General features: G+C 42.8%; 2 protein-coding genes across 5 annotated transcripts in view; both read left to right on the top strand.

The window, feature by feature from the left end:
* The window catches only part of DIDO1 (death inducer-obliterator 1), a 36,227-nt gene extending 30,384 nt beyond the window's left edge, over window positions 1-5,843 (top strand). The window contains 1 exon segment of the mRNA XM_029070673.2: window positions 375-5,843. Coding sequence (XP_028926506.1) covers window positions 375-4,243 — 3,869 coding nt within the window. The 3' untranslated portion in view covers window positions 4,244-5,843.
* A 5,744-nt stretch (window positions 5,844-11,587) lies between these two features.
* On the top strand, window positions 11,588-24,837 carry TCFL5 (transcription factor like 5). 4 transcript variants are annotated; one of them, XM_001506080.4, is made up of 7 exons: window positions 11,588-11,845; window positions 13,556-14,361; window positions 14,849-15,035; window positions 15,636-15,798; window positions 18,867-19,119; window positions 21,582-21,723; window positions 24,184-24,837. In XM_001506080.4, the coding sequence occupies exons 2-7, from the start codon at window positions 13,604-13,606 to the stop codon at window positions 24,301-24,303; spliced, it is 1,623 nt and encodes a 540-aa protein (XP_001506130.2). In that variant the 5' UTR covers window positions 11,588-11,845; window positions 13,556-13,603; the 3' UTR covers window positions 24,304-24,837. The 4 variants fall into 4 exon arrangements, with proteins under 4 accessions (XP_001506130.2, XP_028926415.1, XP_028926413.1 ...); XM_029070582.2 differs by lacking the exon at window positions 11,588-11,845 and adding an exon at window positions 12,197-12,313 and having other exon boundaries at window positions 13,556-14,322; XM_029070580.2 differs by lacking the exon at window positions 11,588-11,845 and adding an exon at window positions 12,198-12,313.
* Window positions 24,838-24,853: the final 16 nt, after the last annotated feature.

Raw genomic sequence — 24,853 nt, 5'->3', positions numbered from 1 at the left:
TTAATTTCTCATGTGTGGGAGTGATGGTGGAGGGAGGGAGTTCAGGGGATCAAAATCAGAGAATCCAGAACAGTCGTTCTCTTGCAGTGGCATTATTCAGAATATTAAAACATATTGGAGGGGGGCTGTGCCTTTTAAAGTTAGGCTATTAATGTTTCAGTGGTTTTAGACAAATGAAAACAAAGAAATATATGATAAATGCAACTTTTCAGGGACAATGTTTTTTATTGTTATTATTTGGTAATTGCCTCCAAAATTATTGGATACCCATATTTGAGAACTGCCAATCCTGAGGGGATTTTATTGCTAAAAGTATAAAAGTTGGCTTTGTTACAATACTCTAAAGATGCCTATTTTATTTCATTGTGTTTCAGGCCTTGAGTCCCTTCGTCCAAATATAATTCTTGGTTTAGTAATTTGTCAGAAAGTTAAACGCTCTTCGACTTCTGGAGAATTGGACAAGACTGACGAAAAGCGAAACCGACTTCAAGCTCAAGAAGAAGCGGAAGTGTCAGTCTACCCCAAAGGAACTACAACTTCTCAACCAGAAAAGAAACAATCGAAGTACCCGCCTATTAGTACCACACCTCCAGGATCTCCTCCACCTCCACCCCCTCTTCCAGAGCCAGCAACAGCCCCGGCATCCTCTTCAGTTTTAAAAATACTGTCATCACTTAAAACAGGAGTGGGCCCGAGTATTACAACTCCATCAATTCCAGTGACAGCCTCAACAGCCACTACAGTCCCAACTTCCTCTTCTGTTAATTCGACCACTTCAAAAACAGCCTCACCACTAGAGCACATTCTTCAGACTCTTTTTGGAAAGAAGAAAGCATTTGAATCCACTGCTAAGGACTCTGAACCTGTTCAGTCTTCAGGTAATGAGGCTAAAATACCTGTGGATGAAGGAATGACTACTACTCCAATGCTTGATCCAATTGTTCAGCAATTTGGTCAGATGTCAAAAGACAAAGCTCTAGAGGAAGAGGAAGATGATAGACCTTATGATCCTGAAGAAGAATATGATCCAGAGAAAGCCTTTGAAACCCCAGCTGCTGAAAGTGAAAAGCGGTATGAGATTGAAAACACCTGTGAAACATCAGAAAAAGAAGATGTGGCTTATGACCCAGAAGATGAAACCATTTTAGAAGAAGCTAAAGTTACGATTGACGACTTACCTAATAAAATGTGCACCGATACAAAAAGTAGTTCCGCAGAAAAATCAACCGAATATGGGACTGACGTAGCTGCTCCTTCTTTAGTAGAACAGCAGAAAATGTTAGAAGAACTAAATAAGCAAATCGAAGAACAGAAAAGACAACTAGAAGAACAGGAAGAAGCCCTTAGGCAACAAAGGGCTGCAGTTGGGGTCTCAATGGCTCACTTTTCAGTTTCAGATGCTTTAATGTCACCGCCTCCAAAATCTTCTTTGACAAAGAATGAATTATTCCAGCAAGAACAACAAACAGTAGAAAAGTCAGATTCATCTTCATCCTCAAATCAGCTGACCCCAGCAGTGAACCCAAGTTGTGATCCGAGACAAAGTAGAGACCCTCGTCAAGCTAGGAGAATGGTTACAGAGAATAATGAGGGTGATAATTCCCAGTCAAAGACACTTCTAAGTACATTAGTTAGTGGTGCATGTACAAAAGAGACTCCTGCAGCTGATAATTTGAGCCAGGTATCAACACCATCACAAGGAGATAAAGAAATAATTCCTACTACTCAGTTGCCCTATAGTAATCAGTGGGTTTCAGGTGAAAAAATGGCCACATTTTCTGACCCGGGTGCTCCTAACAGTAAAACTGAAAATTTAGAAAGCACAGCTAAACAGTCAGAAAGCTTGCATCCAGTAGTTCCTGGGGAAGTTGCATCAAAGCCTCTACGGAAAGTATTGTTACCAACACCCACTAATGCACCTCTGCAGACAAATTTCTTTGGGCCAAATGATGGGTCAACTTTTAATTCTAAAATAGGGGCAAGAGATCCTTTTCCAAATGCAGCGTTTACATCTCAGGAAAAATCTCTTGGCTCATCCCCGTATGAAGATCTCAGAAGTGTTCCGTTTCCAGAAAAAAGTGATCCTTCGGTTCAAGCAGAAGGAGAAAGAGGAGCACAGTCTAAACCCAGTGATGACAACAGAGGCAATTCTTCATTCCCTCTACCTGGACAAAAGGGAGGTCCACCTCAGCCACAGTTTCAAGGACAAAATGAACCTCCATCACGAAATTTTGGTGCATCTTTAGGATCTCATGCACCAAATTTTCCAGGACCAAGAGGACCAGGACCTCAGTTTTCAGAAGAAAATACTGTTTCCAACAATGATGGACAAAGAGGGCCTCCACCTGCCAGATTTGGACAAAAAGGGCCTATTCCTTCATTATTCTCTGGGCAGCATGGGCCACCTCCTTTCAATGACAACAGAGGTCCTTCAACATATCTTGCTGGGTCACGAGGAGTATCACCATCCCAAGTGGAAGATCGTAGGGATCCTCATGGGGAAAAACGAGAGTTTCAAGAGTCTCAATACAATGAGATGACCGGACCTCCTTCACAGTATGAAGGGCCAGAACAGTCCCAGTTTATGGGAAATAGAGGGCCAACACCTTTCCCTTTTGGAGGCCAAAGAAGACCTTTGTTATCTCAATTTAAAGGACCTCGAGGAGGACCTCCGCCTTCTCAGTTTGGAGGGCAAAGAGGACCTCCACCTGGTCATTTTGTGGGCCCCAGGGGCCCACATCCCAACCAGTTTGACGGTCCCCGGGGCCCCCATCCCAACCAGTTTGATGGCCCCAGGGGCCCCCATCCCAACCAGTTTGACGGCCCCAGGGGCCCTCATCCCAACCAGTTTGACGGCCCCAGGGGCCCTCATCCCAACCAGTTTGACGGCCCCAGGGGCCCACATCCCAACCAGTTTGACGGTCCCCGGGGCCCCCATCCCAACCAGTTTGACGGCCCCAGGGGCCCCCATCCCAACCAGTTTGACGGCCCCAGGGGCCCCCATCCCAACCAGTTTGACGGCCCCAGGGGTCCCCATCCGAACCAGTTTGATGGTCCCAGGGGCCCCCATCCTAATCAGTTTGATGGCCCCAGGGGCCCCCATTCCAACCAGTTTGATGGCCCCAGGGGCCCCCACCCCAATCAGTTTGATGGTTCTAGGGGCCCCCATCCCAACCAGTTTGATGGCCCCAGGGGCCCCCACCCCAACCAGTTTGATGGCCCTAGAGGTTCAGCTCCTAATTTCATGCAAGGCCCTCGGGGAATTCAGCCACAACAATTTGAAGAACAAAGGGTAAATTCACCACCAAGATTTGCAAATCAGAGAGGTCCAGCCCCACATCAGTTTGGTGGACCAAGAGGATCCGCACCGTTTTCTGAAAAAAATGAACCGCCCCCTTCAAGATTTCACTTTCAGGGGCAGTCTCAACAAGGTATGAAATCAGGTCCCAGGCCGCTGCTTGATCTTCCAAGCCACCCACCCCAACACAGGAAGGAGAGGTGGGATGAAGCTGGCCCTTCTGCTTCCTTATCAAATACATCTGGGCAGGGACCCGAATCAGAGGCCCAGTGGCCTTCATCAGACTTCAGAGATGGCAAAAATCATGAGTTCAGAAACCAGAATTTTGAAGCCAGACCACGAGATAGGTTTGAAGGAGGTTCTAAAGAAAAGCCATTAGATGAGCCTGAAACTCAGGCATCAGAGAATCGACAAAGCAGAGGATTTGAAGAAAGAAGAAGAGACCGGGATCATAGTAAACCTTGGGAGAGAGACCGAAGCAGAAACTGGAGTAGGGAGAAGGAAAGAGACTGGGAAAGAAACAGAGATTGGGAAAGACACAGAGAAAAAGACACAAATCGCGAGTGGGATAAAAACAAAGAAAGAAACCCAAACAAAGACAAAGAAAGAGAATCAGAACGGAACAAGGATTGGGAAAGAAACCGAAGCAGAAATAGAGATCGGGACCGTGAAAGAGATCGAGACAGAAGACGGGATCGGGACAGATCAAGAAGCAGAGACCGGGATCGGGATAGATCAAGAAGCAGAGACCGGGATTGGGATCGAGCAAGAGACAGAGACCGTGAACGTGACAGAGACCGTGAAAAAGATAGAGATCGAGATCGAGGAAAAGATCGTAAGGATCGAAGTAAAAGTAAAGAAATTAGGGATTTGAAACCAGAAGAACCGAAGGAAATAAAAAAAACAGCTGAAGTAGAAGGTTCATCATCTTCCTCCCAGACATGAACCTAATTGTACCCCACACTTGCCTGACTTGTATATAAAAGACTTCATTTGGGGTTTTTGGTGTACATATTCTCATCTTTATGAAAATCCCTCTTAAAGCCAGCCTTACAAAATGTGTTGATGAACGAAGACATTTTTGAACATTTATGAACATTGTTTGGTAGATGAAAACAAGAACATAACAGACTTCAGTTTACTGTAATTTTCTGTGTAACATGTTTTCCTACAAAATTTCACTTCTTTACAATTCTAAAATCCTTTTTTTTTTTTACTTGGGGTTCTTAAAATTTCCATTTATAATTAATGCAAAAATGGGAAAAGTCTACAAAAAGCATATTGCTTTTTCAGAATATAAAGTTATGTTTTCCAGTAACTTGACTATTGTAATTTTATAAGGGAATTTCATTGGACCTTCGGAGCCATACCTTTACATCTCATGTATCTGTAAAAAAAAAAAAATGTTTCTACAGGACTGTAGTAAAGTGCTTTATAAGGGGGCTACATATTGCTGTCCTGTGTTTTTACAATAGGTGGACTGTATGTATTTATCAAAAGACTGTGGAAAAACAGTATTACTAGAATAATTGGAGTATTAAGAAATGCTAAGCTTATAAGTGCACTATCCTTCCTTTTTGATATAAAGGAATCTGAATTATGATATTCAACCAGGAAAGAATTTTGGTTTAAAATACAACATGGTATTGCCAGATTTATATTGCCATACAAAATGTTATAATGTCCCTAAATCCAAAATATACCTGTTGTTTTTAAACAGTTCATGGGAAAATGATTAGAATATACAAATTTAGCCAAAAATAAATTGTGTGCATCTTAAAATTATTTTGGTTGTTCTGAGTAATGAAAAACATTTTGTTTGCAGAATGTTCCTGTTTAACTCTTCATTATTCCAGTAGGATATATCTAAATTCTGAACTGTTAATATTTGTCAGTCAATAATACTGATAGTGTATTTAAAAGTTTACCACTGAAAATAGAAACATTTGCATAAAGTCTGAAATAAAAGTGATATTAGTTAAAGTACTAAAAACTAAGTGGAAAAGCTTCACTGTGAAATACAGTATACTTCTTTTCATGTATTTTTCGAGTACTTCTGAATTGTGAAATAGAAAATCTTGCTAATTTATTTGACTGTGTACAAATACACTTTGCTAATTTTTTATATTTTCATAAATGACTTTTGCAAATGTAAAGTTAGAAAATATCATTTGCTTCTTGGGGTCTGTTGCTCCATTGTACATCACTACGTATTTTACACTTTATAAATAGACAAATTTTCAGGTTCCTAAAACATCAAGAACTTAAAGTCATTTGGGTGATCTGTGTATCCAATAGTTAAAATGTTAAATTACGTAGGTATAAAGCTCAAGTATCCAGTGTGATATACGTTTTTAAAAGAACAACTAAAATGTTTCTAATTTACACCTAAAAATGTAAAAATTTAGTGTGTTTGTTTAGGTTTACTTGATAGAAACTTCTGTAAATTGTATTTTATATCACAAAGTATATCACTGTACATTAAAACATGGGACTTCGTAAGTTTTTGTTACTATAAGTAGAATAAACATCTACAAAAAATGTCTGACTTTTTGCATAAATTGATTTGGGAGATTTAGAAAAATAAATCACTTTTCACTGTATTGCACTTTTGGATCTTCAGCAGGGTAACCAACTGCTGAAGTGATTTTTAGAAACATAAAGATGAAAAATTACTGACAAACTTTCTTGGCAAAGCAAAAGTTGTGGGGAGAGTGCTGGCTGTTCATTTGGGAACAGCTGTCTGGCTTCTACAAATTCTTTTTGTAAAATCATTCTCAGGAATTAGCAACCGTGACCTCTCACAACATTGCTAAAATCCACTCTTTCCATCCAAACTTATTATGCCGACCCAAGCACTTGTCATATCCTGCCTTGACTACTACATCGGCCTCCTTGCTCACCTCTTTTCCTCCTGTGTCTTTCCACTCCAGTCTATACTTCACTCTGCGGCCCTGATCACTTTTCTAAAAAACTGTTCAGTTCACTTCTCCAAGCTCCTCAAAAACCTCCAGTGGTAGCCCATTCACCTCCTTGTCAAACAAATCACTTGCCGTCAGCGTGAAAGCACCCAGTCAGGTCGCCCCCTCCTACCTTCCCTACCTGATTTCCTACTACGACCCCGCCTATACTCTCCGCTCCTCTAATGCCAACCTAATTGTATCTCTATCTCGTCTGTCTCACCACCAGCCCCTTGCCTATGTCCTTCCTCTGGTTTGGAACTCCCTCCACCTGCATATATGACAAACCACCACACTCTACACCTTCAGGTCCTCATTTAAATCACATTTCCAAGACTCCTTCCCCAACTATGCCCTCATTTCCCCTGCTCCCTCTCCTGCTTATGCATTTGGATCATTAAGTACTTGAAATTCACCCCACCTGTAGCACTTAGGCCCGTATCCATAATTTGTCTTAACGTCTGACTCTCCTCAATTGTAAACTCTAACCGTCAGGGAATGTTTCTACCAACTCTGCTTAGTACAGTGCCCCTGCTTAGAGTAAATGCTCAGTAAATATCACTGACCGACTCAATACCATCCACCCTGACATACCCCACCTCTTTTTGCCCCTTTTCATTTAGAAGGCAGCTGTAGAATCCCTACGGAGGGGAGACAAAGGTTGGAACTGATCAAGCGGAGTTTGGGAGCACTCTCTGGAACAGAAACTGAAGAAAGCAGGTGACTTGGATAGACCAGACCAGCACAGGGCCCTAATTAGAGGAGGGACAGGGAAAGAGGCCCAGGCTGGAAGATCAGACTGGTGGCTCCTCTCCTGCAGGGAAGAGTGTGGGGTGGACTCTTGGGAATGGGGACCCACCCAAAGGGAAAAAGGCAAAGAAAGGTGAATATTCTAGCCCAACACCACCCAGAAGCAGAGGCTGGACAGTGGGAGGAAGAAATGACTTCCTGTTCCCTCAGCTTTAAATGAGTTGACAGCATAGCAGTTGTGATTGGTGATGGTGCCATCTGGATTCCTCCTGCTGCTACCGTCCATCAGTGAATGATATTTATTAAGTGCTTGATGTGCTTAGAACACTATCCTAAGTGCTTGGAAGAGTACAATATAGTTGAGTTGGTAGGCACGATTCCTGTCCTCAAAACAGCTTACAGCCTAGTAGGAGAGACAGAGTAAATTACATATAGGGGAAGTGGCAGAGAAGGAGAGATTGTATGTGTACCTAAGTGTTGTGGGGCTGGAGGTGGGGTGAATATCAAAGTGCCTAAAGGGTATGGAACCAAATGCATAGGTGATGCAGAGGGTTGGCTATTGAAGGTTAGTCACGGAAGGCCTCGTGGAAGAGATATGTTTTCTGTAGGCTTTGAAAATAGGGAGAGTGGTGGTCTGTTGGATATGAAGATGGGGAGCGAGTTCCATGCCAGAAGGAGGATGTGGGCCAAGGGCCAGTGGCAAGACATAAGATTGAGGTAAATGAGTAGGTTGGTGTTAGAGGAATGAAGTGTGCCAGCTGGGTTGCAGTAGGAGATTAACAAGGTTAGTTGGGAGGAGGAGAGCTGACTAAGCGCCTTGAAACCATGGGTAAGGAATTTGCTTGATATGGAGATGGGGATGGATAACGTGGCTTAGTGGAATAAAGAGCACGGGCTTGGGAGTCAGAGTTCATGGGTTTGAATCCCAGGTATGCCACTTGTCAGCTGTGTGACTGTGGGAAAGTCACAACTTTTCTGTGCCTCAGTTCCCTCATCTGTAAAATGGGGATTAAGACTGTGAGCCTCACGTGGGACAACCTGATTACCCTGTATCTACCTCAGTGCTTAGAACAGTGCTCTGCACATAGTAAGCGCTTAACAAATACCAATATTATTATTATTATTCAACTATTTTTATGAGATTTCTGGCATTACCAATTTTACTTCATTTTTGATGGAATCTATGGATGGTTGGCAAATGGATGTTCAAGCTATTGGGTTTATTCATTTTCAAAATGAAAAATACTTGGTGTAGAAAAAACAGATCTGAAAGCAGGAATGGAAGCTAGTGGTAGCGGTGGTATAAAGAACCTCCTAAAAGTAAAAGAAGCACAAAAATACAGTCCCTTAACACAAGGAGCTTACATTTTGACAGGGGGATCCAATATAAAATAACTACAAACAATAAAATCAGAACAAATGAAAATTCAATTGACATACATATGTATGTATATATATGAACACACAACTGCTATGACATTCAGAATTACAAGAGACAGCTGCTGGATAGATGGAATGCAGACTGTGGCTTTGTCAGGGGAAGCTTTGTTGGAAGAGGTGGGATTTTTTTTTAACGGTATTTGTTAAGCACTTACAATATGCCAGGCACTGTTCTAACTTAATACAAGGTAATCTGGTTGGGCACAATCCATGTCCCACATTGGGCTACTTCAATTGTGTCCCTCATTTCCTCTTTTCCTAATTCCTTCTGCATCGCCCTGACTTAATCCCTTTATTCACACCACCCCCAGACACACAGCACTTATGTACATATCCATAACTTATTTATATTAATGTCTGCCTCCCCCTCTGGACTGTAAACTCATTGTGGGCAGGGAATGCACCTGTTACATTGCTGTTTTGTACTTTCCCAAGTGCTTAGTACATTACCCTTTACACAGTAAACACTCAATAAATACAATTGACTTATTCATGGGGAAGGAAGTACCAGGCCCGGGAAATGGCATTAGACAAGTTGAAAGCAAGGTACAGTTAAGAGGTGGGCTTGGAAGGAGTGAACAAGGCAAGCAGGGGAGTAGCAGGTGAGGAAGTGGACAGAGGGAGTTGGTGGATCCTTGAAGCCACTGGTAAATAGTTTTTGATATCGGGGGAGGGGAACAACTATTGGCTTGTCTTTTTCACTTTGCTGATGACAATATACCACAGCACAATTCTATTAGAAAACAATTTGGAGTAAGTATTCAAAATTTAGATTCAGTGTGGAGAAAAATTTTAACACTTTATCGCAATCTGAAAGTGTTCTTAATTTCCACAGAATACATCAAAATAAATTTATTTCCCCTATTACCTCTGAAATCCTCCCAGCAGTAGGTTTACCTAATGTGAAGTTATGTTCAAAGTGATATTTTTTTACTATTGTTTGACCTACAATCAAACTGGAAGCCAGCTTTTCATAACCAGAATTGTTTATAATTACTGAAAATGTTCTTATTGACAACAAATTACTTTTAAATTATATTTTGAAAAATTTTAATTGTATTTTTAAAATATTTGAAAATCCTAATGTAGCTCAGCGGGTGACTTGGGGGCTTCTGGAAATACACCCCTTGTAGTTTTAGCCTATTTATTTCCAGAATTCAATCAGACACTCTTGTAATTAAATAGCTCTGAGATTCTCCCACCCCCTCCCCCAGGTTAGAGAAATACGCTGTTTAGTGCCATTGTTCTTGTCTGTCCGTCTCCCCCGATTAGACTGTAAGCCCGTCAAACGGCAGGGACTGTCTCTATCTGTTGCCGACTTGTTCATCCCAAGCGCTTAGTACAGTGCTCTGCACATAGTAAGCGCTCAATAAATACTATTGAATGAATGAATGAATGAATGAATGAATCTGGTAAAATTTTAAGGTGGATAATAACTGCACTATTTCGAGTTTACTTTTTTGCTGCACTATTAAAAATTATAAGTAAACTGATGTAGGACTGAATTCTTAAAAAATACTTGGGTTCTTTCAAATCAATTTTCTTGTTTTGGAAACAATATGTACTGGCACTGTGGAAATGATAATAATGGCACTTATTAAGAGCTTACTGAATGTCAAGCACTGTTTTAAGCGCTGGGGTTGGTACAACTTAATCAGGTTGGGCACAGTCCTCTCGGGTGGGGCTCAGTCTACATAAGCAAGCAATGGTATTTATTGAGGGCATATTACGTGTAGAGCACTGTACTGAACACTTGGGAGAGTACAATACAACAGAATTAGCAGACACAGTCCCTGCCCATAACGAATTTACAGTCTAGAAAAAGACCACGTATTTAAATGTAGTGAGAGCGTTGTAATTACAACTTGTGCTTATTTTGCTGGGGCCCATTATGGCATGACCACCGAGAGGTTAATTTTATAAAATGATACGGACAGTAGCCCTGCAAATTTCAAATGAGCCAACAGCGATAGCCTGCTTAAACCTGGGCCGTCTTACTTTTTCAGTTTAGGTAACTACGAATTAAAAAAAAGTTTTGTTATTCAGATATGAAAGGGAGCATGAGGATTTAGGGATTTTATGAGTGCAACATGGATACCGGTTGTGATTTTTTTTTTCCTTCTAGCAGGAAACGTCACTAATTTTCAGTTTCTAGTATACCGTTTTAACCCCGATGAGTAGGCGTAGTCGAGCATTGGCATTTGGCTGGGTTGCAAAAGGAAGTACATGTTTTTGAAATAAGGTTAAGGGGGTGGCTTTCCCCTCACCCTTCTAAAAAGACAGGAGGAGAGGGACATGATGGCTGCTAGGTTATATTGCCCTACCGCAGGTCCCCCAAATTCGGATCCTACGCTTACTTTCCCCGTTTTTAAGAGTTGAAACTGAATGGCTTCATCGGCCGCAGGATAGTCCCTCCCCCTTTCCCCTTAGCCTGGAAAGGAATCCCTGTCAGAAACCAAGCGGAAATGGGGCAATGGGAGCCTTCGATAACTAGGGTTTTTTTCGCTTTTGTTGAAACTGAATGACTTCATCGGCCGCAGGCTAGTCCCTCCCCCTTCCCCCTAAGTCAGGAAAAGATTCCCTGTCAGAAACCAAGCGGGAAGGGGGCAATGGGAGCCTTCGATAACTAGGATTTTTTCGCTTTTAATTGTTGGAACTGAATGGCTTCATCGGCCCCAGGATAGTCCCTCCCTCCTAGCCTGGAAAAGATTCCCTGTCAGAAACCAAGCAGGAAAGGGGCAATGGGAGCCTTCGACAACTAGGGTTTTTACGCTTTTAATTTTTGTAACTGAATGGCTTCATCGGCCCCAGGATAGTCCCTCCCCCTTTCCCCTTAGCCTGGAAAAGATTCCCTGTCAGAAACCAAGCAGGAAAGGGGCAATGGGAGCCTTGGACAACTAGGTTTTTTTCGCTTTTAATTTTTGAAACTGAATGTCTTCATCAGCCGCAGGACACTCCCTCCCCCTTTCCCCTTAGCCAGGAAAAGATTTCCTGTCAGGAACCAAGGGGGAAGGGGGCAATGGGAGACTTCGTGAACTAGGGTTTCTTCGCTTTTCATTGTTGAAACTGAATGGCTTCATCGGCCGCAGGATAGTCCCTCCCCCTTTCCCCTTAGCCTGGAAAAGATTCCCTGTCAGGATCCAAGCGGGAAGGGGGCAAGGGGAGACTTCGCAACTGGGGCAGCTGCTCGGCGGCCCACGTTGACCGCAGTCCGGGACGGCCACGGCGCAGGCGCTCTTTGAGGCGAGGTCGCGCGCCAAGGCGTTTCTCCTCGCCCCTGCCCGCGCGCCTTTTCGCCTCGCGCTCTACCGGCGCGAGCAACGGCCTTCGCGAGTCCCGCCGCCGCCATTCGTTGCGCTTCCTTAAAGTCCCTGGAAAGGCCTCGGAGGCGAGCAAGGTGAAGGCGGCGCCCAGCGAGGTGTTTTAAGGATGGTTCGGGCCCGCTTCCTCCTCAGCTCCCCGGTCCCCCGCCCGTTGGGAAGGGGCGGGCCTTGCCGTTGGGAAGGGGGGGGGGGCATCAGTTTCCCCCAACGGGAGGACCGCTTGCCCTTCCGCCCGTCGCCCTCCGCCTTCCCGGGTTTTGGTGCGCGCTCCTCTCGGCGCGAGCCGCCCGCCCTCCCGCCCCCTTGGCCTCCCGCCCCCTTGGCCTCCCGCCCCCTTGGCCTCCCGCCCCCTTGGCCTCCCGCCTTTCCTCCTCTGCCTCGCTCTCTCCCTTGGCGGGGGGGAGAGGCCTTCCCTCTCCCTCCCGCCACCCCCTTCCCCTCACCACGGTCCCGCCCGGTAGGTGGGAGAAGAAGGGGAATGGAGGCGGGGCGCGTTGTCGACGAGGTCTTCCCGGGTGCCCCGCGGGGGGCGGCCGGCCCAGGTCGGTAGGCCCCCCCCCCCCTTTTCTTCTGGCCTAGGTCGGTAGGCCTTCGCCTCTCCAGAAAGAAAGGCAGGCCGCGACGCCTTTCTGTATTAAAAGCGAAAAAACCCTAGTTGTCGAAGGCGCCCATTGCCCCTTTCCCACTTGGTTTCTGTCAGGGAATCTTTTCCTGGCTAAGGGGAAAGGGGGAGGGACTATCCTGGGGCCGATGAAGCCATTCAGTTTTAACAATTAAAAGCGAAAAAATCCTAGTGGTCGAAGGCTCCCATTGCCCCCTTCCCGCTTGGTTTCTGTCAGGGAATCTTTTCCTGGCTAAGGGGAAAAGGGGAGGGACTATCCTGGGGCCGATGAAGCCATTCAGTTTCAAAAACTAAAAGCGAAAAAATCCTAGTTGTCGAAGGCTCCCATTGCCCCTTTCCCGCTTGGTTTGTGTCAGGGAATCTTTTCCTGGCTAAGGGGAAAGGGGGAGGGACTAACCTGGGGCCGATGAAGCCATTCAGTTTTAACAATTGAAAGCTAAAAAATCCTAGTTGTCGAAGGCTCCCATTGCCCCTTTCCCGCTTGGTTTCTGTCAGGGAATCTTTTCCTGGCTAAGGGGAAAAGGGGAGGGAGTATCCCGCGGCCGATGAAGTCATTCAGTTTCAACAATTAAAAGCGAAAAAACCCTAGTTGTCGAAGGCTCCCATTGCCTCTTTCCCACTTGGTTCCTGACAGGGAATCTTTTCCTGGCTAAGGGGAAAGGGGGAGGCCTCGATTTAAAAGGCTCTTGGAACACGAGGAGGTCCCCTCGCTCTATTCCACTCTCAAGCGGTCATAATTCCTCCTTCAACCTTCAGAATATGGAAGTCTTTCCACTATCAGCAAAGTCTTTACCCTAAAAATAATATCCCTTGCTGCCTCATTCCACTTTCAGCCGGTCATAAGTCTTTCAAACTTCTGAGTATGGAAATCTTTCCAATATGAGAAGCAGCGTAGCTTAGTGGAAAGAGCCCGGGTTTGGGAGTCAGAGGTCGAGGGTTCTAATCCCGGCTCTGCCACTTGTCTCTTGTGTGACATTGGGCAAGTTACTTCACTTCTCTGGGCCTCAGTTACCTCATCTGTAAAAATGGGGATTAAAAAATGTGAGCCCCACGTGGGACAATCTGACTACCCTGTATCTACCCCAGCACTTAGAACAGTGCTATGCACATAGTAAGCGCTTAACAAATACCATAATTATAATAATAATTATTATTGTCCTAGCCCACAGGTAGCCGACCCGGCAGGCGACTTCCTCAGTGGCCGGAAGTCATGTCGGGCGCCATGCCCAGAGAGGCCCAAACCTCCGCAGCCCAGGCCGCCGCAGCTGCAACAACCGCGACTTCTGCCATCGGCCATTCCGGCCTGGATGCTGCCGAGGGCCCCTCCGGCGAGGCCGCTTTTGGCGAGCAAGGCCTCAGCTTTACAACCACAGACCTCAACCTGGTGGAGATGACGGAGATCGAGTACACGCAGCTGCAGCACATCCTCTACTCCCACATGGAGGCCCAGGCCAACGAAGGGGACTTTGAGGCCAGGCTAAATAATGCCTTCTCGAGTAACAACGGGTTGGGTCAAACCCAATACCACTCCTCCGCTAACCCCAGTCAACCCAGCTTCTCCGCTAGCACTGGAAGCCAGTCAGTATATCCAGTGATTTGCCAGTCGGGCCTGACTTCCGATAGTAGTTTCGTGGGTTCGAATCAGTGTCTGGGACACATTGATTTTCAAGAGCTCAGGATGATGCTGCTTAGTGAATCGAATCTGCCGGTGACTGTGGCCAACCAGGTGGAGAAAACGCCCAACAGCAACTCTGTGGAGGCCATTGGCCATGGTGTCGTCAGAATGAAACACGGAGAAAGCGTTGGTGGGTCAAACAAAGAAAACACAGCTGCGGAAAATCTGGCCCCAGTGCCAGAAACAAGATCTAAATCCGGAGTCCGGGTTCGCTTGGAAGACAGATTCAACAGCATCCAGACAGAAATACCCAGGTGCCAGGAATCCCAGGAATCTGGAGTTACTCTTAACAAGTGTGTTTTAAATACTTATTTAGTTTTGAAGACTTTGTAAACCAATGTATATGGTTTGATATAGTTGAACTTTTAAAATTCCAAGAATAATTTCTATTGAAATATGGCACTTAATTCTTTAAACCTCACTTTTTAAAATTCACATTGAAATGTGAAGAGACACTGCTTCTGTTGTACCTTGTCAAGTGCTTAGTGCTATGCGTTGCACTCGAAAGGCTCTCAATACCATCAATACAACTAATTTGCTAGATGCCAGTTCTATACAGATGCCAATGATGTGTGAATTTAATTTTAACTCACACGCACAAAAAAACTTCCTATAGAATAAAGTTTAAATTTCAAAATTATCTAGCGCCCATCCATATGTACTGAAATGGAACATGGTTTCTTGGAAAATAGGCAAGCAGTCAAAAAAGATGACTGCTATTGAATCAGCTGCATATTTTTGATTTGTTCTGGATTGTCTTTTTTTTTTCTTTTTTGGCAGTTTGGTAACACTTATTCGCCATCCACCAGAACTGATGAATGTTCCTCTTCACCAGCAGCAGAACAAATGTACCACAATGGTGAAAAATAAGACTGCGGCTGCCACTACTGCTTTGCAGTTTACGTATCCGTTATTTACCACAAGTGCCAGTTCTACTAGTGGAAATTCTAGTATTTCCCAAACGCAGGTAGGAAAAGTCCTTTGTGTTAAGAATATTAAGAATAATAGTAATTCTGATATTGGTTAAGAGCTTACTCTGTGCTAAGAACTGGGGTAGAGAGAATCAGATCAGACAATCCCTGTTCCACCTGGGGCTCACAGTCGGAAGATGGGTGATTAAGTATTTAATACCCATTTTACAGCTGAGGAAGCTGAGGCATAGAGAAGTGACTTGTCCAGCGCCAGACAGGAAACAAGTCGCCGAGCTGGGCCTGATTCCTTCCCACTAGACCATGCTGCTTCTCGGTGATTTAAATTGACCCAATAAGGTGTAATACCTTTGGTTTAAATAAGTTGTAAAGATTCCACTGATTTTATTGATACAGATAAATTTATAAATTTTTCCATTTGAACCATTTTTTAAGAATTCCATAGTGTTTGTGTAGTTAATATCTGAAATAATCAAATATGCCAGTATATTAAAGCCACAGGGATTTAACTCTCAAGTTTATTTACATCACATTTGTCATATTTATTTTGTTAAAGTAGAGTTTGTGAGTAAAGATTAAATCAAAATGCCCATCGCTAATCAAAAGGCATTCTTAGCATTTCTTGATTTATTTTCCAGAGTTCTAGTAATTCATGCTCTATACTTGAAACTGCCAAACATCAGGATGTTGGCTTGCCCAGGACATTTTCATTCTGTTATCAGCAAGAAATTGAATCAACAAAACAGACTCTAGGTAGTAGAAACAAGACTTTACCTGAGCAGGTTTGGATTAAAGTAGGAGGTAAGATATATATCCTATGTAATATTCAATCACTGGTATTTATTAAGTAGTTGCTTTGTGCAGAGCAATAGACTAAGCACTTGGGAGAGTACAGTAGAGTTGGTAAACACGCTGTCTGCCTTCTAGGAGCTTACAGAGAAGGGAAATGACAAAGATTAGGATGTGTACATAAGTGCTATGGGTGTAGGGCCGAAGTAAGCATCAAAGTACTTAGGGGTATGGACCCAAGTGCATAGGTGGTTCAGAAGGGAGGGAGAAAAGAGTGGGAAGAACATCAGGGAAGGGATGTGATTTTAGTAGGACTTGGTAATTCAGGAAAGCAAAGCGGAGGTCTGTTGTGTCTGAAGGGGGATGTGAGTTCCAGGCAGGAGGGACTGTGTTGAGCAAGGGGGTAGGTGGTGAGAGGGTCAAGATCAAGGCTCAGTAAGTAGGTTGTAAGAGAAATGGAGTGTGTGGGCTGGGTTGACGTGGGAAGAGGAGTGAGGCTAGATAGTATTTGAATCTTTTTTAATGAAGTCATGACACCGAGTTGTGAAGGGGTCGTGTCATTTGTGCGTTAGCATTTCTGTTGTCCATAATGTGCGGACCCCAACCGAGGGTAGCCCCGACCAGCGGAAACTGATTGACTGGGAGTAGTGGCCCCCTAAGGCTCAAGGATAGGTTACTGCTGCTTTTCTTCCAAGCCAATGCAACCTTCCTGGCCTGTTAGGGCCCTGGTAAATATGGGCCTGATTGTTAGGGTGAAGTCAGGTGCTGTGTCTTTTCAGCACCGCACAGAGGATGAGCAAGAATGTCAGGTTTTTGTGGGCAGGGGCCGTGTCTGGCAACTCTATTATATTGTACTCTCCCAAGTGCTACACACAGTAAGCACAGGGAATGCTAACTCTGTTGTAGTGTACTCTCCTAGTACAATGCTCTGCATACCCTAAGCACTCAATAAATACCATTGATCGACTAAAGTTGATGATGAAGTGTTTCGGTTTTAAACCGAGATGAATAGGCAGACATTGGAGGTTTTTGAAGAGTGGGAAAAGATGTGTAGAATATAAAAAAATCTGTGCTGCAGCAAACTATGGACTGGAGAGGCTGAAGTTAGGGAAGTCATCAGAGGAAGGGGTGGATTTTAGAGATGCTGTGACTATAGAACTGATGTGATTTGATGACAGACTATGTGGTTTGTATGGCTGAGAAGGAGTTGAGAATAATGCCAATGTTACAGGCTTGTGAGATAGGGAGGATGATGGTGGTGTCAACAGTGATTGGAAAAATCTAGTGGAGGAAAGGGGTCGGGTGAAAAAATAGTTTCATTTTTAGAAGGAAACAGTGTTGTAGAAGTCATTGAGCTTAATGGGACCTATGTTGCTATCATATTTTTCAAAATTAAAAAAATATTCTGCCAAATATTTAAAGTAGTATAGTAAATTGTTTGAGTGTATTTGTGGTGTGACTGGATGAACATGTGTCTTTTGTTTTCTAAGGATGTGGAGGTGGCCCATATGTGAATTTAATATCTTCCCACCACCTCTGACTGTATTTTTAAGTGTGAGAAGCATGTCCTTCCAGTGTCTTGCTGTTTTACTTTTAAGAACAAAAGCTGAGGCTTTTTTTTTTTAACCATAGTGTAGAGGAATCTTTTCCCACCCTTACTTAAAACCTGTCATCCTTTTTAATGAAGATGGCAGGAAGCAAAGCAATGGGCATATGAAAATTATGCATCAATGTCAGTGTGGGTGCAAATCAGGCTGGGCAAATCTTTACCTTGTACAATTTCTGCAGCATAATTTTTTTCTTTAAAAATTACACTGGGCACTTCGCTAAATTGACTTAAAAGTCTTCTAAAGGTTAAAAATATCATCATCTTCCATGAACTGAGCATACCCCCTGGTTACTGAACCTTGAATTAGAGTCGTAGAGCCAAATACAAATTGTTGCTCCTCTTTCTCTTCTGTTATGAATTTAGAATCAACCAAGTCATGGACTGTCATAATCTATTTTAGGCTTTGTCTCTTTCATTTAGGGGTCTGAAATCCTTCAAGCTTCTAAGACTAAAGCTAGGGACAAAGGTGCCAACTTTTCAAATTGGGTAAGGGGCAGGGCTTCCAAAGACCCCTTTTGGCCTCCTGTGTGAGTGGGCTCTTTCTAGATCTGATAGAGAGAAAAAGGTTCTTACCCAGGTTTGGTGGGGACACCTAAAGGGGCTAGTCCCCAGCACTGGAGCCTAGTGGGTCACCGCCCCCCCGCCCACACCCCACCCCAACCTGGGCTCCAGAACTCAGTGAAGGGAAGGGGAAACCCTCGGATTGCCACCCAAGTCTGCGTTTTTCTGGATCAAGGGGAAGAAGCCTCTGTGGGCTAGCTCAGTTATTTGGTGGGAGAGACAGTGAATCCCTAGCTCAGCATATTAAGGCTCCTGCCAATCTTTTAGGCCAGATCAAGGTCAAGAAGAGCTCCTCAGCCCATCCCCAGAACCCACAGTCTTGTCCCTGAACCACCTGCCAGGTTCTTTGATTGGGGCAGGGGCAAGACTAAGGTGACCAAAATTCTGGTCACCTTAGGTGGGTCAGGGTAGGGCTTAAATGGGTCATGGGGTGGTGAAAGGAAAGAGGAAGAAGGGGAAGAAAGGGAAAAGAAGGGAATTGTCTTTAATTTGTCTTCTCTAAATACTTGAAAAATTGAACAATTTTTATCCTTAGGTCTTACACTAATATGGAATTGTTTTTCATTTTAAAAAGGTAAATGACAAGAATCTCTTCAGAGTTTTCAGTGACTCTAACAAGATACTTAAATTGCAAAGTATTATATGATTATTCCTAATTTAACCAAACAAATCAGGCTTTGTTAGGTTTTGGTGGCAAAAAGCAAACCTAATTAATTGCATGGAGCACATAGATTTCAAATAATTTGGTTGGATTGCCGATTGAGAACAGTATGATTATTGATCCAGCTTTCTGTTACAGAGATTAAAAATTACAGCAAAAACATTTAATTGTAACTCATTAAATAAGTTCAGGTGTAACTAAATCTGAGCATCAAAAATTAAAATACTGCTCTCTCCTTGTTTTGCAAAGAAGAAGCTTTATGTAAACAAGCCATAAATAAAAGAAATCGCAATCGAATTCGTCAGTTGGACACAAGTGTTGAACGGAGAGCTCTTGGTGAAATTCAAAATGTAGGAGAAAACCAGAGCAACACAACGCCCCAAGCTGTTTGGCAATCTTCAGAGGCGACGCAATCAAGTGTAGAAGATCAAAATCAAAGTGGACTACTGGGAGGGCGCTCTCAGCGCCGGGAGAGGCATAACCGCATGGAAAGAGACCGCAGGTAATGTCTGGTCACAATCAGTTTCACATTTCTAGAAGCATATTTTCTTTTAATATTACTTTAGCTACAATACCGATTTTAGTACAGTATTTACCGTACTAGTATTTACTGTCACCTCTCAATTATCCAGGGGCCAATTACTAGCCCTGAGGCCCAGAGGTTTTCAAGTCCCTTGTTATGTCTTATGTCTTCTACCTGCTTTTAGCCATTTCCCTGCTCAGCAGAATCTTCCCCAGAGGATAAGTATGGCCAGGGGATCTGAAAAGAGGTCTAATTGTAACCAATTTTACTTATTAATAACTTGGAATGTGGTTTGTTGTGGAAGGTATGTTGAAATTCATAATTCTGTAGTTTTTTCATCCGTGTTTTTCTCAGACCCTTCATCTAGACCATGGATAACTGAGTTGACTTTGTACTTTTGGTTTTAAAAAACAATTATTAGAGAAATGGATAAAAATAATTTTGGATTATGGATTTAAAAGTTAAGCCTTTCCTGACCTGTAAAAGGTGAAAGATGGCTGTAGAATTTCTTTCTTGGGTGACATTTAAAACTAGGGTTGGAAAATTATTTTTCTTTGTGATGTTTTTCAATACAATCGCGCTCAATTGCAGGAAGGTAGACTAGATGGTTTCTAGAGGTTTATTCCAGGCAGAGGATTCTGTGGTGGGGGTTGGGGAGAAGTCTGCAGATACTGACTGGGGAAAATTTAAACAAATCATAATACACTGTCTCAGTATTTACAGCTATTGCCTGGGCAGATGTTAAATTGAATCTACAGTAATGCAATTTGTTGCCATAATTGGGTAGTTGACAAATGTATTAATTTCTGGATATATTTAGGAATTTGATATTGTAAGTGATAAGTAGACTAGTAAATTTGGTATCACATTCAAAATGTCTGGGCCTCAGCATCTCAAGAAAAACTAAGCTAGTATAGTACTACTACATTTAATAATTTGGGTGGGACGAGTAGGGGAAATGATTTTTTTTCTTTAAAAAGGAAAAGAATTGTACATTCCAAGCACTTAGTACAGTGCTGCACACAGTAAGCACTCAATGAATGTGATTGAATGAATGAATGAAAAGAATATCATCTTCAGTATGGCACACATTTTGAAAGCAAGTTTTTATTGGTAACTTTTTTCCCCAAAACTTTCTGGGACAAACCTAAAAGTAAATGGCCTCCCTGCCCCACACCTCACCCACTCACCAGCCCAGACACACACTGGATCAAATCATTGCTAGTCATTGTATCATATCTATCCTCACCAAATCTGAAATCCACTCTCCACTATCCTCTGTATACAACCTCCTAACCTTCCTTTGATGATGATGATGATGATGTTGGTATTTGTTAAGCGCTTACTATGTGCCGAGCACTGTTCTAAGCGCTGGGGTAGACACAGGGTAATCAGGTTGTCCCACGTGGGGCTTACAGTCTTAATCCCCATTTTACAGATGAGGTAACTGAGGCACAGAGAAGTTAAGTGACTCGCCCACAGTCACACAGCTGACAAGTGGCAGAGCTGGGATTTGAACTCATGACCTCTGACTCCAAAGCCCGTGCTCTTTCCACTGAGCCACGCAGCCTCCTAAACTTTCACTGAAAAAGGTCGGCAGAGTTTTATAAACAAGAGCACAGAGGCAAAGAACGAATACATTTTCTGTCCCTTCATCTTTATTTCTTCTACTAATAGTTAATAATGAGCAAAAGTTTATGGAGTAGTCTCATCAAGAGATTGGGTAAAATCACCCAGATTCCTGCAAAAGTATCCTCTCATAGTCCAAGACTTCTGATTTCTAGACTCCCTCCCCAGCCGTCTGTCTCAGCACACAGATCCACTCAGTCCACTTATCCTCCACTCCTGTTCAATTCCATCACCCCTTTGTCCCTCTCTCAATTTTACACCACTAATCCCCGGCCTTGTATCACCTCCACAGTATGCTTCTCGGCTCCTGTGCTTATGCCGCCGATCATTGTTGAAGGTAGAAATTCAGGCTACTAGATTGACTTCGGCTGTTTCACATTCATCTTATTTGCTAGTACTCTGCCCTCTATTGTGCTCCATAATACTATTTGTCCTACACTGACTCCCTCCTGTTATACTTAGTGCCCACATCTCTTCCCTCTCACTCTTAGCGACTTTACTGACTACCTTGTTGACACAATCTGAACCATCAGGCATGAGCTCCCCCTCACTTCAACTCTTTTTCCAACCTATACCCACCCTCTCATTATTCTTGGCTATCTCTTAAGAGGAGTTCTTCTGCCTGCATCAAAATCTACCCCTCCAACTCCATCACTTCTCAAATCCAGTAGCATTTGCATATGAAAATTGACTCTTAGAAAACTGAAATATTAGCCTTTGTGAGAGCTACCATTTGATAGACTAAAGAACATTTTAAAATGTTTAGTTTTCTTTTTTTCCCCCTTCATAATTACTTTGGGGTTTACGTGCAGGCGCAGAATCCGGATTTGCTGTGATGAGTTGAATCTTCTAGTTCCATTCTGCAATGCTGAGACAGATAAAGCAACAACTTTACAGTGGACAACAGCATTCCTGAAATACATTCAGGAAAGACATGGGGATTCCCTGAAAAAGGTTGGCAAAGTTTTATTAACAAGGGCACAGAGGCAAAGAACTAATACATTTTGTCTGCCCCTTCATCTTTAGTTCTTCTAATATTCTGATAGTTAATAATGAGCAGAAGTTTATGGAGCATTGTCATCCAGAGATTGGGTGAAAGTATACAGTAGTAATGTAGCAAGTTATATGTTTAAATAGATTACAGCAACAAATTGTCATATAGCAGGTTCATGGCAATTTGACACAGCTAGAGTTTTGGATTAGAACTACAAAGAATTCAGTAGCATGCATTATCTATGTGCATTTAATATTAAAGGACACTGCCATTATGGTGGCACTACTTATGTAAGTGTATGTAGAGTTGGATGTTTGACAGCAAATCCCAATTTCTCTATTTGGATCTTCAAAAGTAAGCATTTTGAAACACTAACTGAAAAAAATTGGAATAATTTAAGATATGTTCATGCTTTTATAAGGGAAGTAGTGCTTCTTTAGGAGACCGGGAAAATTCATTGGCAATTTAGTTTAAATTCAGAGTTTCCAGACTTTGCGTAAGAACTACTTTGTGTAAGAATTAAGGGGATGGGAAATATAGTTCTTATATGTGCGTCCCCACTACCCTAGAATTGAATCTAGAAATCGAACTCCTAATAGTTTTTTCTTTTCCTTTTCCCCCCATTGGAAAGAGGTCAACTAAATTTAGAATAAAGTTAAATAACCATTTTTACTCAGGTATTGGGGAAAAAAAGCCTAATTATCACACACATATATTTTACCCCCCATACTTTTTAAGCAAGCTTTGTGTCTACTGGAAGAACTGGGATAGCATTTTCTTTTTCATTAAATCACTGTGGTCTCCAAGACCCATAGTGCCCTACCCCCTTATCACAACTTCTTTCCTTCATCCTGTTCACCTTCGCATGATCTGATGCTGATTTGCAGTTCATAAGTTTGTGTCACTATCTTTAATTGCTTGAGTAGCAGTTTTTCCCCTCCATCATGCTTGCTTATGTTCACCAAAATAGGTTTAAAAGGATTGTAAGCAATGCTGTTATTACTGGGCCAGACCTCTGTCTAGTTCAGTAGTCTAAAACCAGCAATAACTCCATAGACCAGTTGTGTGATGACTGTTGCCCTTGCCAGTGTGAACCATGCAAATCAGTTTGGAAGGCAGGCCACACAGATCTGAGCATCATGCAATGTTTCTACCTTAGCCTTTGCTTTGAGATATGAGCGCTTTAAGACGTTTCTGAACAAACACTTGGCTCCTGAATTCCCTGCTGTTTTAAGGGTTTTGTTTATTTTCTTTTAAACCTCTCTTCCAAAAGCATTGCTGAAACTAAAAAAAAAATTCTAGCTGGATTGTCCATGGCATCATGATATGATGGTCGTATAATGTAATGTGATGTCATCATGGTAGGTTGGGCAATGGCATCCTCCTCTCTCCAACCCTGTCTTCCCCTGTTAAGCGAAGGACATAAATTCCCAGAAAGGGGTCATTATTTCTCTCTTCTTCCCCACTCTGAACATGGAGCAACTGTCCCCACAGCCCAGTGGGAGCAAAGGCCTGAACTCAACTCCCTCAAGAAATGGAGGGCTGGGCCGGCTCTTCCCTCTTTCTCAGTGGAACACCCCTTCGGCTCTGACTCCAAGCACCCTGGGGACGGGAGAGAGAGCCGCAATTAGAGGGGAGTAATGGTGGGTGTTTGTGTGGCCTGGGAGTGAGCATCTGCGGGTTGTTCCTCTAGAGGTGGTGTTTGCTCCCTGTAGGTCTTTCGGGATGGTGGTGGGGAGGAGGGTATTCAGTCCCTTGTCAACTTTTGGATTCAGGTTCCCAGGACAGAAGGGGTTGGGGGTGGGGCCACGGGCCACCACTGCAGCAGAACAATTTTCATAAGCAGAGTGCAACTATTTTGGGCTTTTCCCTATACCAAAGCAGAAGTTCTGGCCCATTCAAATTTCTATCCCCCTTCCACCATGTATAGCCAAATCTCTGTTCTGTACGGAGCATGGTTATGTGGCTTACATTTTTTCTATGTAAAGGAGTGTTTCCTTGATTGTTGTGAACCTTCCAACTTCCCTGTAGGCTCCCCTTCATCTTGGGGTTGTGGAATTTAGTGAACATCCCAGTCACATGGTTTAGTAAACTCCAATCATATTTTCTGTAAGCTTTTTATCTTTCTAGGCTATTTTCCTAACCCCTAATCATATCAGTTCCCCAACAGATTTACTCAACTCTGTTGTGTGACCAGGCTAATATTTAGATTAGGAATCACTTTTTAATATATATGTTTATGTAGGATGTTTTATAAGTCAGCTACACTTTTGTGAGCATAGCTTTTGTAAAAAAAAAAAAAGATTCTAAATAGTTTTACCTAGCTTAACTTAGTTGTTTGGGCTCTTTGAATATAGTAGTCCTATACCTTAGTGTGTTATATAAGAAATCATTATACTAATTTATTTTTATTTCTTTAGGAGTTTGAGAGTGTGTTTTGTGGTAAAACAGGCCGAAGACTAAAGCTGACCAGACCAGACTCTTTGACATGTGCAGTCCAAGAAAACCTACACAATAGCCCAGATATGGAGATAAAGTAGCTTGAACTGAGTACCTAGTATTTTTACAGATGCAAAGATGATCCATCTCTACTTTTCTTCAGTTTTGGAATTCTACTGTTGGGCTACTTTAACATTGACACTTCAGTTATTGAAAGGGATTCCACAACTGATTTACTTGCAAAATATATTTTGTAAGTATAAATTATTTAAAACGTATTTATTTATGCATGCCCCTCTTAGACCTGTTGAGGATCAGAGCCAGTGTGAAAGTATCTTTACCGTTAGGACTTGCTCAATTATCAGAATTCCATTTTTTAACATGTTCTAAAATATTCTATCTAGATTTGTGTTCTGTCTTGAACAATACCTTAAATATGCACTTTACATTTGGAACACTGAAAGTTAAATTGTTCTTGAGTTTATCTTAAGTAATTAGGTTATATTGAGTGGTTTACCTTCCCTAAAGAAGTATATACGCGCCCCCCTCCCTCCTCCCTTGAACCTATATTTTTACCCATTCGGTGCTGTTTGCAGAATACAGTACTATTTTAAATAAACTCTTTTACCACCCAAGAGCAGTGAGTTATTT

This window comes from Ornithorhynchus anatinus, chromosome 8, assembly GCF_004115215.2.
Source record: "Ornithorhynchus anatinus isolate Pmale09 chromosome 8, mOrnAna1.pri.v4, whole genome shotgun sequence".
NCBI lineage: Eukaryota > Metazoa > Chordata > Mammalia > Monotremata > Ornithorhynchidae > Ornithorhynchus > Ornithorhynchus anatinus.
Note: the sequence above shows the minus strand (reverse complement) of the source record. Positions and strands in the feature narration are given on the sequence as shown.

Coding starts and splice junctions, on each gene's coding strand:
- TCFL5 (XM_001506080.4), top strand. CDS start 13,604: ATGTCGGGCGCCATGCCCAGAGAGGCCCAAACCTCCGCAGCCCAGGCC. Junction 15,799..18,866: donor GGTTTGGATTAAAGTAGGAG/GTAAGATATATA, acceptor TGTTTTGCAAAG/AAGAAGCTTTATGTAAACAA. Junction 19,120..21,581: donor CGCATGGAAAGAGACCGCAG/GTAATGTCTGGT, acceptor GTTTACGTGCAG/GCGCAGAATCCGGATTTGCT.